Here is a 17,353-nt window from a genome sequence, read left to right on the forward strand (position 1 = left end):
TTCACCGTTCGTCAGGTGGTTGAAGCATTGGGAGTGAGGACGTGTTGTTTGATACCATTCAACTCCCCATTTGTCTTTGCTAGTTTCTTTGCGTTGATGGTCTTTCCTCGTACCATCAACTTCTATCACCGATATCGCCCCTGTCCTGTCAGTCATCCATTCCTCCTCTTCCTGTCTGCTTCTACTTTGAACCCCCAGTTAAAAGTCCACTCTTGTGTCAGAAGACTGAAAAGATTTGGGAAAGACACCCGGAAAACTATCATCTCACATCTGTCCGCAACTAAAGACTAGTTTTTGACTGGTCTGAGTCAGCTTCATCACAACTGCTATCCGACCTGTTTATATTTAGGTTTGGATTTTTGTAACCGATTGTAACAGCGCTTGTGGGATTATCAGTCAATGAGTGAGATCTGTTTCACTTAAAGACCTTGGAAAATTTCTAATGGTGCTGTTCTGTCGTCATTTTTTTAAACTGATATTGATATAGAGTTCCAAGGTGTGTTAAAATAAATAAATGTTAACTATAGGAAATGAATAATGGTAATTTTTTATCAAAAAGCCACTTTAAAATGAATATGGCTGATTTTTTTTTGTTTCGTAGTTTATGTTTTTTTAAATACTTTTTGGATAAAGTTTTAATTTTTAAATGTACTTCCTAGGATAGCCTCTGGTGAAAATACTGGCATACATGCAAGATAGCATTCTATACTGCCACATCTTTCATGCCCAGATTTCAGTGACTTTTTGCTCTGTTTCCACTGAGGCAGTGTCTGTGGTTCTCCGTCGCCTTGGTGAAACCTGCGCTCTCGCTCTCATCATTGAAGTTTTGGATAAAATGCATCCAGCGTGTGAGAGGTGACTGCGTCCGCCCTCTCCCCGAACTCTATTCTGCCTGGTAACAGCTGTCGGCCTGAGGCCAAACACACTGGCAACATGGCGGCGGTGGCAGGTGGGCAGATGCATGCTGTGCTGTCACAGCCTATATGGCCACAACAAATGAATATCATGCATCCTGCAGATGTGCACACACAGACACGCGTGTGTAATCGTCACAGGGCTCCGGTTTGCAATCTCCCGGGCAGTTCCCGCCCACCGTTTCCCTTGCAGTTCCTCACACCAAATAAAACCACCACCAACAAAAAAACCTTAATGTAGACAGCAGTGAGGGCTGACTGTCACGTGCATATGAAATCGCTTGCAATGCCACAACCGCGCTTTGGATTACAGTTCTAGAGATAGCTTCAGCTGCATATGTGACAAAGGCAAACTCCAAACCCCGGGGAGGAGGTGTGACCATATTTGTCTGTGTTTCTGTAAATGGGTGTTTGTGTGTGTGTGTGTTTGTATGTGTATAGGCTTATTCCAGTTTGCCACAGAACGTATGAATCTTTAATGCGTATCTTATGACACTGGGACCTGCATGCGGCTTCGGATCTGTAAATTCAATATCGCCCCAATATTTGAACCCAGACGAGGTTCTGCGGATTTGCTGTGTCTGAGAAACCCATCATACATGGAAAAACGCGCACACACACACACACACACTTGTGTACGCTGACAATGTCCCTTTCAGAAGATCCTGCTTCACCATAGAAAATCCATCTTTGGAAGAAGCATACACAATAGGATACAGTGTGTGTGTTTGTGTGTGTGTGTGTGTGTGTGTGTGTGAGCGAGTGTGATGCTGCATCTCCGGACCAAGCAAATAGACAGCTGCTGGAGGTGACGGGATGATGGAATAATTTCAGGAAAAGGTGTGAGTGGCAGAAACCTGAATTAAATATCTATGTGAAGCCTTAGAGAGGCCTATAAAGATAAAAAATAAAAAGATATATTTTACTGAAAAGTGTGTACACTCCATATCTTCTCAAAGGTTGTTGCACCCTCCAAAGTTGAAATATATTGAACCTGGATTTCATAACATAACTTTAATTGCAGGAGAGACAATTCCCCTTGTGGTCATTGTCACTGCTGCAGGACTGAAAAAAAAGTCCTTATCTCATTTCTATGTTATCTGCTTCTTAATTTCTGGACAAGAGGGACAATGGGTTCTCGTGTGTGTGTTTGTATTTGGTTCTAATGAGTCTTTTACCCAGAAACCAAAGCTCTGTGTCGATTGAAATGAAGGTTGCCCCCCCTCCTCCCCACTACATGGCTGGCAGCAAAGCAGATTGAAATGTTTACGTGGGCGGCCATATTGGATTCCCCGCCGTGAACTGTGCAGTGTAGTTTTAGTGCCGTCACTGAAAGCTATTCATACGGCAAGGAATTAATGCATGAATATTATGGAACACGGCCTCCGATTTCTGGCAGTAGGCCAGTGCCTGCATGAGTCCTGCAGATGTAGGATTGCGGGATCCAGAATCTGCGCCCAAAGTGAAGGGAGGAAGAGGAAGGTGATCGATGAGCTGAGGTTGCAACTTCTGTTCTCGTGATGACGGATTTCGAAGCCGGTTTCATGTCGATGCCGGCCACAAATGAAGATCCGACCTGTTGTAGGAGATTTTCTGCTGCGGATCTGTTCCGAGAAGTCGCCAAACTCAGTGTCCACCAACATAATCAGCAAATGCAGATTGTTGTGAAGGATTGACATTTATGTTGTACATGTGAAGTATCCACTTAATGCCTTCCAATCAAACAATGCAACGTATTCTAACATTAAACCGTTAACAGTCAGCGATGGATACATCTGTAGATGACTGACTGGTTTCCATGACGGCAGTGAAGCCATCGATCGCTCTGACACTCGGGTATTTCTAGCTCCGCTTAAATAACAGCCAGTCATCGTTCATTAGCCGCCGCCATTAAGAAATGCAGATCTCTGGGAGCTTTCAAGATGATTATAAATTATCCGACTGTTTGGAATTTTTAGACGTTCGGGGCTGCTCGGACAATTAGCGTCAATCAACGACAGAACTAAAGCTTCAGCCTCACACAGCCGTAATGGTGAGTAATTGCCGATGTGGGGGTTTTAGCGCCCGTGGTTTGTTGACTTCAGCGAATATGATTGTAGTGCTGCTCAAATGCAGATGGCGCCATAAAAAGACCTCCGTCTTGTTTCACACGGACAGAAGTTCTAAACTTCTCTGAACCTAAGATGGAGCATGGAGTATTTCTCCGCTCTCCTGCACGCTTTGAACCCGAGTTGAGTGATTGACAGGGAGGGCTACGTCAGATCCACTTAAAAAAACATTTGAAAATATGATCAGTTATTTTCTGATTGATAGCAATATCGTAATTATAAGCAACAAAGGGAAGTGCAGGTTGAGCGAAGTCCCAAGTCAAGTCGGGCAATGAACCAGTCAGGACATGTAGGTTTCGAGTCTTTAACAAGTCCCAAATAATTCCTGGGATTTACACTTGGATGTGCATTTCCTTTTCTTCTTTGACTTGCCGGAGGCGAAGAGATGCAGCTGGGATTCACAGCTGTCCTTGCCAGTGACCAGGATTCTGGGCTTCAGAAGCGAAGCTGACCGACCCAATGGCTGTTGCCGCTCCAGAATAGTTTGGACAGATAAAAATGCAGAGCGTGAATTTCCTGAGATTTGGGTGATATGACTCAAGCATTTTGTCATTTAACATTTAGTTGAGTATGCTGTCATTTGAGCTGCACAGTGGTGCGAGGATTACTGCTTCTGCCTCACAGCAAGAAGGTTCCTGGTTAAATTCTGACAGGCCTTCTATGTGAAGTCTTGATAATCTTTGTCTATGTTAGTTTCCTCCCACAGTCCTAATACATGCTTTCTAAAATAGCCCAGTTTGAATGAAAGAGTGAATGATGAGGAGTCTAAAAGTGTGTGTATATATATATATATATATATATATATATATATATATATGTGTGTGTGTATCTCTGCACCGCCAGGAGCTCCATCAAGTAATAGTGTAATTACGCTCCGAGGGGCTGATCTCTTATGTTTAGGTTGAAGAGTTGGGTAAGAGTCGAAGTGCTTCATTACTCTGGTAATGTTAGTAGAACATTTGGCTGCAGCATTCTGGACTTTCAAATATTCTTTTAAAAGATATCAAGAGCAGCGAATGGTGTCTACTGTTATAAATGTTACACAGATACATCCAATGGATTTGAACACGAACCTCCTTATCACATAAACATGGGCATGTAGCTACGATCGTCTCTGCTAATTTGAACATGGGAGTTTCGTCCTGTTTCACACTGCTATCCGTCTTCAACCAGAGACAGCAGTTAATACTTTGGGGACTGGTTGCGGTTTCTATATCCGCATCTACTGCGATCGTCTTTGGAACCAAATATTCCTGGTTTGATTCCTGGCTCCTCCTAGCCTGTCGAAGTGCTATTTAGCAAGACACTGAAACCTGAGCTGCTCCCAGCGCTAGTGGACGGCAGCCTACTGCTCATGGTTCATCATCCATGATGGGTTATTTGCAGAGACCGAATTTCCCCGCCAGGGATTAATAAAGGATACAGTAAAGTATCTATATACACACATATATACTGCTAAAAAAAATAAAGGGAACACAACACAATGTAACTCCAAGGCAATCACACTTCTGTGAAATCATAGTGTCCACTCAGGAAGCAACACAGATTCATTTTGACTTGTTTTAAGGACATTACATCGAAGTTTGATCAGCCTGGAGTTTGTTTTTACACTTTAATTTTGAGTGTGATTCTTATCCAGACCTCCATGGGTTGATACAATTGATTTCCATTGATCATTTTTGTGTGATTTTGTTGTCAGCACATTCAACTGTGTAAAGAGCAAAGTATTTCATAAGAATATTTCATTCATTTAGATCTAGGATGTGTTTTTTAAGTGTTCCCTTTATTTTTTTGAGCAGTGTATATATATATATATATATTTATATAGGTGGGTCTTACATGTGACTATACTTTGACTTTGACTATATGATGTGCGGATGAGAGGGTGAATGGTCGTATGTCTAAATGACGTTTGAATGAGAGAGAATGTTGAAGGTCTCCACATGACGTGTAAATGTGTGTGAAGGAGTGAATGAATGTCGTTTCTATAGGACATATGAACAAAAGGGTAAAGTTTCTACGTTTCTATAAAACATACAAATGAGCGAGTGTGTAATTGTACATCTTGTACATCTCGTGTCCATAGATACTGAATGGATGAATGATGTTGAGCTTAATTCCTATGTGTAAACTGATCATACTTTTAATAAAAACTTGCAGCAAACTTGAAAAAAATCCATCCGGCGAAGAGATGGACCAACAGTTTGACGTGGATATGAACATCCAAGATGGTGTCAGTGCCAAAACAGAATCTCAGTTATAGAACAGTGGGAAGAAGTGAACAAAACAGCTGAGAGAAAGCCGTCTCAGAACACACCACAAACACAGTTATTAAACTACAAATGTATTTGTCACAGCTCACAGATGAAACGCGCCGCTTGCTTCGCGTCCCCAAAAACCAGCCTGTCACTATCACACACACACACAGACAGACGCACACACCTCTCCCGGTGTCCCTCCCTGCCAGCCCGCGTCCTTTGGTGTGCCGTTTTGCTGTCAAACGCGCCCCTTGATGTTGTCAGAGGTGGAGCTGGTCTCCAGCATCATCTGGAACATCTCAAAGGAACTAAATCTGGAGACGGCCGAGCCCCAGTATGGATGGTGAAGGCCGGAGCCGCGCTGCCATTTGATAGAATTAGCCGCTAACGACAAACGGGTTTTTGTTTTTGATGCCAAAGCTGACAGACACACTCAAAAGCTGAAATCCTGGCGTCTTACCCCAAAGGTGAAGTTGACGTTTCTCCAAAGTGGCTCGTGAGCTCATGCTAGCGACTTTCACCGCGGCCCGAAAGTTCCACGCAATTAATTTCGCTGTTCAAGGGACGCATATCTTAGTGGCACATGAAATATTCAGAATATGTTAGAGGACCCTAATAAGCAGAAAAAAATGGAATCATAATAATACACTTCATTACTCCACTCTCTGGACATAAAATATGCAGGGAGGCTCTAATTTGTTATCAGGTTAATTATCTGCGATTCAGAGCTGCTGAGGCGTTCAGTCTCCCAGATTAATGAATTATGACTCTTATTTACTCTCGCTGGCGTGTTCTGCTGGAGCAGGAGAGCGAGCGAGGCGCAGAGAGGGGGAAAAGGGAGCTGCCCGGCTGCGATAGGACAGGAAAACCGAGAACGGAGATGAGATGCCAAGCTACGTCTCATACTCTGTATATTCCTATCAGGCCATGGCTTTTGTAACAAGGTCAACGCAGCGGCAGTTGAATATTTAAATGACAGGCCGTTGGATTACGACGTAGTCTCCCATGAGTTTAAGAAAACCTTGTTCCATCATTCCGCCATATGGAGTTGAAACGCAGAAACAAATCCTGTGTGGGAACTAGTTGGCGAGCGGAGCGGACGAATACGTCGTCACGCAGCGCTATACAAGGAAGACGGCTTTGTTTACCTTAGCCTTATTGGATTGCGCTATCTTCGCTGTCTTTTTTTGTTTGTTGTTTTTTTTTTTTGGAAAGTCGTCTCCGTGGAAGTGAAATTAAGCGTATTTATTTTTTTATTCACTTTTTACCTGACAGTTTTTTAGGTCCTAGATTATGATTTCACCACTGTGTTAGCGTAGGTGAGTACTTTTACACATCTCCATCTCTGTTTCACTGTCTCTAAACCAGAAAACATGGCTGGTCCTCCACACCTTTCCTTTCTCCACCCATTCCAATCTGCTTGCATGCATTTCTCCACCTTTTCTCCGGCCTCTCCGTTGCTCTGGACGGCGACCCATTACAAACTGAAAATCTTCCACCTTCTTTATCTCCACTCCCTGCAGCCTCAACATGATGCCAAACTAAATTGCAGTGAAACAGCGCACATTGATATCTTTCACCGAGGTAACCTTTGGGTTTTAGCCTCTCGAAATCTGACTTCAGGTCTTTAAGACTTTCATCCTCATCTGTGTCTCAAAATTTTTGTTCTTTGTCAAACATGCCGGTGCTTAGTGCCAAAGATAAACAGCTGAGTCAGGCCTATCAATACATTAACTCATTACTATTGAATGTGTAAATCAATCACTGTATAAAAAATCTGAAGCGCATTAGCGAACTAGCACTTTCCTGCTAATTCTCATTACCGCATAACTAATCCTAATCAACTTCGCCACTCGCCTAAAAATATCCAGTAATGATGGCAGCTGGAGATTCTGAGATAAATCTCGCAGACTTGAACCCCGAGCGAAGATCGAGGAAAACCACTCAGGCGCGTTCAGGTTGCTTTTCCAGTGGTGTAAAATGAAATGGCGACGGAGGCGTAATGAGCAGCGGCGCGGGGCAGAGTGCAGGTGCACCTGCAGGAAGGTGAACGTTTTAATGATAATAGGGTGAAAGAAAGGAGCCAATTTGAGAACCTTTGTGAATTTGAATGGCGTTAATAATCTGATCTTGCAGCGCGAGAGGAGGACATCCTGTACAGAGGGAGGGGCAAAGGTGACAGCGCCACAAAGCGAATCAAACTTTTTGTCCCAGGCGTGCGGGGAATACTTACCGTTGACGTCGCCCAGGTGAAAGTACCCATCCACCAGCGAAGCTCCGTTGTTGAAGTGCTGCGTCATGTGATCCAGCCAGTTGGCCTCCACGCCTTTGACCCCCTCGTCGCAGTTCTGGACCCGCAGCGGCACCTTGACGGTGTAGTACTTCGCCTGGCCTTCCCGGAGCGGCGGGTGGTTGAACAAAGCGAGCAACTCCGCTCCTGTTGCAACAGGAGGCAAAAAAAAAAAAAAAAAGTCCATCAAGACAGGAATCCCCTAAGACCGTGATGTTTGCAGATGACATTGTGATCTGTAGTGAGAGCAGGAAACAGGTGGAGCAGAATCTTCAGGACAGGAATGGAGGTTTGTCGCAGCAAGACAGAATATATGTTGGTAGATTAGAGGAATATGAGTGGAATGGTGATCCGACAGCGAGCGGAGATAAAGGAGACGGAGGATTTTAAATACTAAGGGTCATCAGTCCAGAGCGATGGAGAGCATGGGAAAGTAGTTCAAGCAGGTTGGAACGGGTGGAGAAAAATGTCAAGGGTGATATGTGACAAAATAATATCAGTTCGAATGAAAGGAAAGGTGTACAAGACAATGGTGATCTATGGCAGGGGTCCCCAAGCTTTTTCCTGCGAGGGCCAAATAACTTTTCCCTTATCTGACAGAGAGCCAGGCCAGTTTGTAACAAAAAGTGTGACGATGGCAGAGGTATCTAAACGTAAACATTTTTCGTGTTGGTAAGCCACACAAAACCAAAAATGAACCCTTTCTGGGATCTTGAAAGGACAAAAAAAATCAGAAGATAAATAATAACATTATTAATGACATAAATAACACTATTTATGAAATAAAAAAAAAAAAACAAATAACCCTTTTCCAAATTTTCCACAAAAAAAAAGACCAAGGAACATTAACTTTCTTATGGACACAACTGTTTGCAGCTCTCACATCAAATTCATTGTGAAAACCAGAAAGCAAGTAGGCCATGAAACCCAACTGATACCAACACCTACCAAGTATGGTTGTAGAATGGATTTTATCCCAGTAGATGTCATTATGCTTATATTTGTTTGTACTCGGAATGGCTCGTTCAAGTCAGAAAAGTAAGCTTACCAATTTATGTTCATCCCGATTAGACGGCGAGACGTGCCCACCATACTAGAAGCTCCGTCGGTCGTGACGCTAACAAGCTTTGACCAGCCCAGGTTCAACTCCTCCATGGTTTGGCATACTTTGCCAAAAATATTCTCCCCCATGAGTCCCTTTAAGACTTTGGAGGGCTGCCAGATCCTCGCACATGCCAAAGTTTGCGCTAACGCCATGAATAAAAATTAGCTCATCCAGTGCTAATGAAAAAAAAGTCCAATTCTTTCATCTTCTGCTGCAGGTGGGCATTTACACATATACCCCCAATTTCTTCAATGCGTTTGTGATTGTAGTCGCTGACAGACTCACAACATTAAAAAGACATCTTTCTTATAAGAACACACCTCCTCAGCGACAACATTCAAACACTTCTTGACAAATTCTCCATCAGTGAAAGGTTCACCTCTGCTTGCTATCAGTTGAGCATCCCGAAAGCTCGCTCGAACAGAGGAGCTGAACTTGCCGTACAAATGCACTCTGCTGAGCTAAACAGTCCACTTTTTACCTTTGAAAGTTTGTCTGCGCACAGCACAAAATAAAATCCGAGCTGAACTGTAAATAAAATAAATGTGTATAATTTATTTACAGTTCAGCTTTGTTGTGTGCGGAGAACGCTGGAGCAGCGCGCAATTGCGCAAATGCGCTGCTTAGAGGGAAATTCAGTTATTCTGAATCTATCTTTCTCTTTTCACCATTATTCCGTGTTATTTCACAGGGGTGTGTCCAGGATTTTTTTTTTTTTTTTTTGAGGGAGGGGTTTCAGATAAGGCACAGACTGCAGAAGGGTGAAATTGAATGTTATGTTCTATACATGTAAAAATCATGATTACATGGCCAGAATGGAAAAAAAAAAATCATAGTGCATCTCTGGTACTGTTCCGGGGCCGCCAAAATGTGGAGGCGGGCCACAGTTTAGGGACCACTGATCTATGGTTTTGAAACAGTGACATTGAAGAGAAGACAGGAAGTAGAGCTGGAGATGTTGAGGTTCTTTTTGGGAATGATGAAGATGGATAGGATCAGATATGAGTCCATCAGAGGGACAGAACATGTTAAATGTTTTGGAGATAAGGTCCATGTACAGAGGAGAGATAGAATATATATTAGTAGAAGGATGCTGGTAAAAGAAGATTATAACCTGGCCGCAATCCAAAGAGTTAGTGAGATTCACCTTGTGTACTCACACACACACACACACACACACACACACGTACTTCAAAATCGGAGTCCACTTTTTTTCACCCCACTACAGAACAACTCATTCTCTGTTAGTTTCCAAAGCTAACCTTACATCCACCCCGAACATGGCGATTAAAGTGGTTCTTGAGAGGCGGCCAGGGGAACCCAGCCAGCGTGTGGGCACCCGACAGGATTTTGGGCCAAGAGAAGTTGGCCGCGCTCTTCAATCCTCGTCATCCTTCAGCGGCGCAGGAAATATCTGCGCAGCCATTTCCAAACATTTCCTTGTCTTGTGACAAAAAAAGGGAAAATCTGCGGCAGTTGGAAATTAAATTTATCCGATGTGGATTTTATATATATATGTGCTGTATGTGAAACTCAGCAGCTTGAAGGCTTGCGTGGGTCCCTTTTTGAATGAAAAAAATCAAAAAAACAGAAAACTAAAACCTAAAATAAGCGGGGGGGGACGAATGCATGGGAACTAAAGTCCGTGGGTTTAAGCCGTTCTGTGTTTGAGTCCAGCCCCGGAGGGTCACAGGTTTACAGAGCGTCGGGTGCACCGGCTTCCCGGGGCTGGTGCTGAAGGTGAAAAACACATGCACCTGTCACAAATCTAACAAACGGATCATAAAAGTGGAAAAAAGAATTCAACTGCTGTGTTTTTCTGGCTTCACTGAGCCCACGACCTGTAATGTACGTTATCCCTGCAAATATACATATAGCCCTGCAACCTTGAGTGCAAGATAATCTGTGTGGACGATGGATGCATGGGTGGATGTATTTGTAGTTTTAATTCATAAAACCTCTGCACAGGAGCAGAGAGGACAAATGGTAGCATGTCTCTATACCAGACTCATTCATTCATTCACTCCCCATACATCCATTCACCCCAGGCACCCATAGGTGTCCCTGCTGTAAGCATTGTTGTACGCTGCTAGTTGCCACTTTTGCATGTTTATATATTCTTTATTTTCCGTATCTTCTTGTACATATATTTTTTTTTTCTATTTACCTATTTTACTGCTTTTTCATTACTAGCCACCTTCACTGCACTATCCACTTTCTGCTGTGTGAATTGATATTTCCCCACTGTGAGAGGATTCAAGGTATATTCTATTTGATTCTAGGCCTCGCCATAACCATGCATGAGAGCAAATGGTTGAGTGTCTCTATATGATGAGAGAATGAGAGAATGAATTGTGTTATGACTCGACAATTGCATGTTAGAACCGCGACCCGAGTGCAGGATAAATAGTTTAGATAATGAACGAATGAATGAATATCAACCTATAAACTTGATGGATCAAGTTTTCCCAAAGTCATTCAGGGTCTCAGGTGTGATGTGAGAGAGGGAGACTTCAGGCGCGAGAGTGAAATATGAAACACGAGATATGACGCGCGGTAATTCAAGCCGAGGCTTGTGTCGCTGCGAGCCGGTGCCGTAAATTCGCCGGAACGCATCCCGCTTCGCTTCTACTCGTCTTTTCAAAACACAAAACGTGAGGTGAATCAAAAGCAAATTGATGCTCCTTGTACTACAAATCATCCCGGCTCTGCTGGGGTGACGCAACTGTGCTAACGCTCAACTTAAAAGGGGCCGTTTGTATTGTAACCAAGTTAATTCACGGTAAAAACCTTGAATAATGCATTAAAAGCTCTCCGGCTAGCTGTTGTTTACATCAGGAGGAAATAAACATAACACCGCAAGCCTCGCGGGGGGGGGGGGTTGGAAATGTGCCTCCGGTACGTACTGTATGTCGCCGTGCCTCCATCATATCACACGGAGTTTTTATTTACTGTGACGTCGAGAGGGTGAAATATCTGCCCGGCGAGGCCGGATCTGAATCCTGCAGGAAAAGCCTTTCAGAACGGAGCCAGGTACTGTTTTTTTATTTTACCCCGCGCTTTCGAATGCTAATGTCCGACTGTCATTCCCTGAATGAACCAGATGGATGAGCAGAACGTGCCGTCGCCCACCCCCCATACATCCACACACACACACACATACGTGCGCCCACCCCAATGAGTTGGGGCGGCGGTGGTGGCGGGGAGTCATGGCTCGGTCGCCTTTTTTTTTTTTGTTCTCCTGACAGTCCATCCGTTTGGCGGGAAGAAATGAATCATTCATAACCATTTTTTGTAAGGCTGCTCTGACTGATGTGACAGCTGGACACCAAACTCACCGAATCTTGCTATTAGTCTCACGAAAAGTCAAATAGGGGAAGATTATTCATAGATCCCCCCACCCAACCCGCCCCCCTGTGTTTCCCACGTTACAGCCAGGACAATACGGCAGACAAATCTGGCATGAAACAAAACAAGACGGCGTGGGATTGTGAGAAATGTCCTCTTGATTCCTTTACGTCCAGTGCTCGCAGAGAAATTGACAATAAAGCTGACTTTGATGTATTCACTCTGAATGAATCATTTCAGACACATTGTAAACTGTCTGAAATGAGGAATGAAGGATTGTCCTCTGAGAATGGCAGTTCATTGGTTAGCATATGAGAGGGTGAATGGTTGTGTGTCTCTGCATGACTTATGAATGAGATAGTTAATGCTGTATGTCTCTTTATTACCTGTGAATTTCAGGGTGAATGTATGTATTTCTCTATGATCTGAGTATGAGAGGGTGAATTATTACATGTCTCCATATGATTTATGAATGAGAGAGTGAATATTGTATGCCTTCATAGGATGTGTTAATTAGAGGGTTAGGGTTGCATTTTTTTTTCATATTATGTGTGAATGAGAGGGTGATAGGTTTTAAGTCCCAATATAGTGTGAATATGAGATGGTGAATTGTTGCATGGTTCCAAATTATTTATAATAGAGTGAATAGTTGTAGGTCTCAATATGTGTATATGACAGGGTGATCGGTTGTATGCCTCTGCTTGACATATGAATGAGAGAGCGACTATTGTATATATATATATATGATGTGTGAATTAGAGGATGAATGGTTGCATGTCTCCACATGATTTATGAATGAACGCGTGTATGAGTGTGTCTCTATATGATGTATTTAAGAGTATGGATGGTTGTATGTCTCTGCATGACATATGAATGACAGAGTGAATATTGTATATTTGACCTGTGAATTACAGGGTGAATGATTGTATTTCTGGATACAGTCTGTGAGTGAGAGGGTGAATGGTTGTAACTCTATCTCATGTGAGTATGAGAGGGTGAATTAGTGTTTGTTGCTATATCAGTGGTCCCCAACCCATGGCCTGGGGGCCGGATACGGCCCGCCTCCATATTTTGCTCGGCCCCTGAGCAATTCCAAAGATGCATTATGATTTTTTTTTTCATTCTGGCCACGTAATTGTGGCTCGTACATGCATAGAACGTAACATTCTATTCCACCCTTCTGCAGTCTGTGCCTTATCTGAAACCCCTCTCTCAAAAAAAAAAAAAAAAACAACCTGGACACACCCCTGTCAAATAACATGGAATAATGGCGAAAAGATTAGGTAAGAGAAAAATAGATTCAGAATGCAGGGTATTTAACCTGGTAGGTGTATTTAACTTGGCAGTGTTGGTATCAGTTTGGTTTCATAGCCTGCTTGCTTTCTGGTTTTCACAGTGAATTTGATATGGGAGCTGCAAACGGTTGTGTCTACAATAAAGTCTTTTTTTCAGTGAAAAACCTGAAAAGGGTTATTTGGTTATTATTTATTTCATAAATAGTGTTATTTATTTAATTAATAATTTTATTTATTTTCTAACTTTTTTTTTTCCTGTCAAGATCCCTGATAGGGTTCATTTTTTGGTTATGTGCGGCCTTCTGGAAAACAATAAATGTTCACATTTAGACACACTTTTAGACACATGATCGTCACACTTTTTGTTACAAACTGGCCCTTCCAAGAGTAGGGAAAAGTTATTTGGTCCTCGTAGGAAAAAGTCTATATGATTTACAAATGACAGGGTTAATGTTGGTATTTCTCTGTAAGTGGCCCTGTGATTGACTGACCACTCGCCAGGCATGAACCCCAACTCTTGCCCAATGACCGTTGGGATGACCCCCACCCCAGCACCCCCCACAACCCAACAGAGCAGTATAATCAGTATCCGTAATGACAGAATGAATGAATTAAATGAAACGTTTGCCTCTCAGTGCCACTTGCCGCTGATGTTGTTAACGCAAAGCTAATGACGTCCCAGACAGATCACGCAGGAGGTGGGTTCTGTTTAGCCGAGCAGACGCGGCGTGACCGAAAGCTGTCACATCCCGTTTCTATGACAATGTAATGATGAGAGTTCGGCTCCCCATTTTTTCCAGGCTCAACATGGACACGTGACATTTTCCATCAAAAGATGTGCAAGTCTGGCTTCAAGAAAGGAAATCGAGTCCGAGCATATGCTATCCCTACCTGCGGTTTCTGATTTCACACAAGGAACTTATGTATTATTCCTTAACATCTATTTAATGGCGGTGTGTGGACATTCATGCTGATCTGTAGTAAATTCAAAGGGGAAAATGTTGCAAAGGAAAAAGCAGAAGTCATCATAAACGATTGTGGTGGAGTATTTGTGCCCAGAGAACCTTGAAATAATGTGACGTCCAAACATCCACCGACACTTCAAAGTGTAACCGCTTTTGGCCAAAATGAGGCAGGGGAGCGGCAGCGTTTTTCACGTGTCTCGTCTTCAGACGAAGACGCCCGGCAGCGCACCGAGGGAGATATGAGACGGAAGTCTGTAATTTGCTTTTCTCAGGAAGGTTTTGATTCTTGTTTTTGTGTGAGTTGAAGTGAACAGGTTTCGCTTTTTGCATTCGAAAGAGCTGATCCTGGAACTAGAACCTGCTCCGCTTGGTCTCCTGTGTTCTGATTTCTATTAAAAAGGTCAAATTATCATATCTAAACAGGATTAGCCTTCTGTGTTGCAACAATACAACAAGCACCTCGGATACTCTGACATGCATGACTAACTATCTTTCTTTGACCTGTACTCCCAGAATGTTTGCGTACCAAACAGATGATGTACTTAGTGCTTCCTTCCTTCATTCATTTGAGAAATCTATATCCCTTATTCTGCGCTCTGTCACGAATTTAGCCCAGCTGTTACTGGGTTGGGCTTTACCCTGGACAGGCCCCCTATTCAACACAAAGCCACATGTGGAGATGTGCAACTCTTCACCCTCACATTCACAAATAACATTGAGATATACAACTATTCAGTCTTTCATTCATACATACAACTGGGCAATTTAACGTGTCCAATGACCCTCCTGCATGTTTTTATTCACCCTCTCGTTCACATGTAATATAGAGACATGCAACCTTTCACCCTCTCATTCACATGTCATAAATGAAACAACCATTCACTCTCTCATCCAAATGTCATATGGAGACATGCAACCATTCGCCCTTTCACATATAACCGTGTTAAGCCATTTATCCTCTCATTCACTTCATAATAGAAATGTACACCCATTCACCCTTTTATTTACACTTCCCATTAGGACCGACAGCCATTCACTCTCTTTTATCACCAATGAACCTCCTGCATGTTTTCGTTCACCCTCTCATTGAACATCAAAAATGAAACAAACATCCATTCTCTCTCTCATTCACATGTAATAGGGAGACATGCAACCGTTAACCCTTTCATTCACACATCATATAGAGACATACAGCCATTCACTCTCTCATTTATACATCTGGGTGATTTAGGATGTCAGGTCAACATCCCCGATGTGTTTGGGAAGCAGGAGAACCCAGAGGAAGACTCTGTGAGGAACTGAACCAGGGACCTTCTTGCTGTCAGTCGGAAGCGCCAACTACTGTGCTTCCATGCTGCCCTTCAGCATTTCTTTTTTTTTTTTTTTGTTTATTTTTTTTCACTCCAACGTCTCTTTGTGTAACAGAGTAAATGTCGATGTACTAATGCAAGAAAATGACTCGGTGCTGCAGCTCGGTGAACTTCAAAAGCCATGCGTTCAGATTCTGTTAGAAATGCAGAGAATTCTCTCATAGCCCATAATCACTGTGTAATTATTTGCGGTAAACAAAAAGACAGATGATACCACTCACGCTGCTCCATCTGATGTCTGTCACAAAAGCATGTTTCTGATAGGCAGCCTCTCTGTAATCCCCTTTGTGTAATTTTATCTGGCAGCTCTCAGACCAGGGACACAACGGTTACATGAAAATGACGTGCTCGAGGTGCCACGGGGGACGATTTACCGGGCAAACGGACGGCGGAGGAGCATATTACTCGCAGGGGCGTCAGGTTAAGTCAGTTTTAAATCCTCACCAGCCTCTGCTAGTAAGCAGAAAACACGCAAGGCTTTGCGAGGTCTCAGATCTCCTGCGTCTTGTTGCTGTGGAGAGCTATTAAGACCTAAAAAATTTAAATATATCAACACCATCTGCATCACAGCGAGGAGGTCACTCGTTCAATTCAGTACATGGCAGACTCTAAATTGACATTTGAATGAGAAGGTGAATGATCTTATGTCTTTTTGGACATGTGAGCGGTTCAGGATGCTCACAACAGCAGGGATAGGCTGCAGAACCCCGATTGCAGGATAAAGAGAATGGATAATGAATGGATGAACGAATGAAGAACACCATCCGCAACCAGTACTGAAGTATATTGATGTACTTGGTTGTATGTCTCTCTGTTGTTTCAGAAGATGAATGATGTAAAACTGGATAATAGCTATGGATGAAGGATGATGGCTGTGCTCTGATTGGACGTCCGAGAGTTGCGATGATGCAGGAAACCTGCAAGAAACAGTGTGTTCCACACAACAAACCCACTCAATCAAACCGGCTGAAAAAGAAACGAGCCGATAAGTATGATTGATCACCACGGTATCGGTAACATCTTATCAATAGCTGTCGCTAAATAATACTCATCTCGACACAAACAAGACTTAGAACCAGGCCCTGATCAATAACCCGATCAATATTACTTTATCTCGGCAAACAAAGACTAAATAATTATCCGGCGGGTCTTTGTGCAACCATGCATGCCACCCATGCTAAATACCACCGTAATTCATGATTAATTGTTTTTTTTTTTTAGTTCTCGTCAAAATCTTTAGCGCGTGCACACACACATACAGACAGGCACACACATACAAGCGCACACAGCCTCAGTCTTCTAAACTTGATCTTGTAAAAATCGTTACATCAACAGGCGGCTGAACCTATCAGAATAAGCGGCTAACCTGGCTCTTCATGGCAGGCAGGTCAGATAAGGGCTTATCTCGCAGCTCCAAAGCGACAGGAGTCTGCGGCGGCGGCCATCTTGGCGGCGAGACTTCCTGACGCGTCGGTGAAGCGTTGGTGCGAGGAGCTGGACTCTGAGCCAATCTCCATCACAGAATCAAACATATGACAGCGAGCTGGATTTTTTTTTTCCGATCCGGCACGGGTCGAGATTCCAACGCGGATAAAGCATTTTTTAATTATTTATGGTGTTTGTGAGGAGCTTGGTGTTTCTCGCCAACTTTTGATAAACTAATGATGAGAAGCGGAGAGAGACAGCACTGCCTTTTCTTT

At 43.2% G+C, this 17,353-nt stretch overlaps 1 protein-coding gene across 1 annotated transcript in view; it reads right to left on the minus strand.

Annotated features, from left to right (window-relative positions):
* Window positions 1-17,353, minus strand: part of rftn1b (raftlin, lipid raft linker 1b) — a 127,844-nt gene that overhangs the window by 32,753 nt on the left and 77,738 nt on the right. The window contains exon 6 of the mRNA XM_086153763.1: window positions 7,514-7,717. Coding sequence (XP_086009889.1) covers window positions 7,514-7,717 — 204 coding nt within the window. The remainder of the gene's footprint in view (window positions 1-7,513; window positions 7,718-17,353) is intronic.

This window comes from Fistularia commersonii, chromosome 10 (assembly GCF_037954325.1).
Source record: "Fistularia commersonii isolate RoL2024-O1a breed Wild chromosome 10, RoL_Fcom_v1.0, whole genome shotgun sequence".
Taxonomy (NCBI): domain Eukaryota; kingdom Metazoa; phylum Chordata; class Actinopteri; order Syngnathiformes; family Fistulariidae; genus Fistularia; species Fistularia commersonii.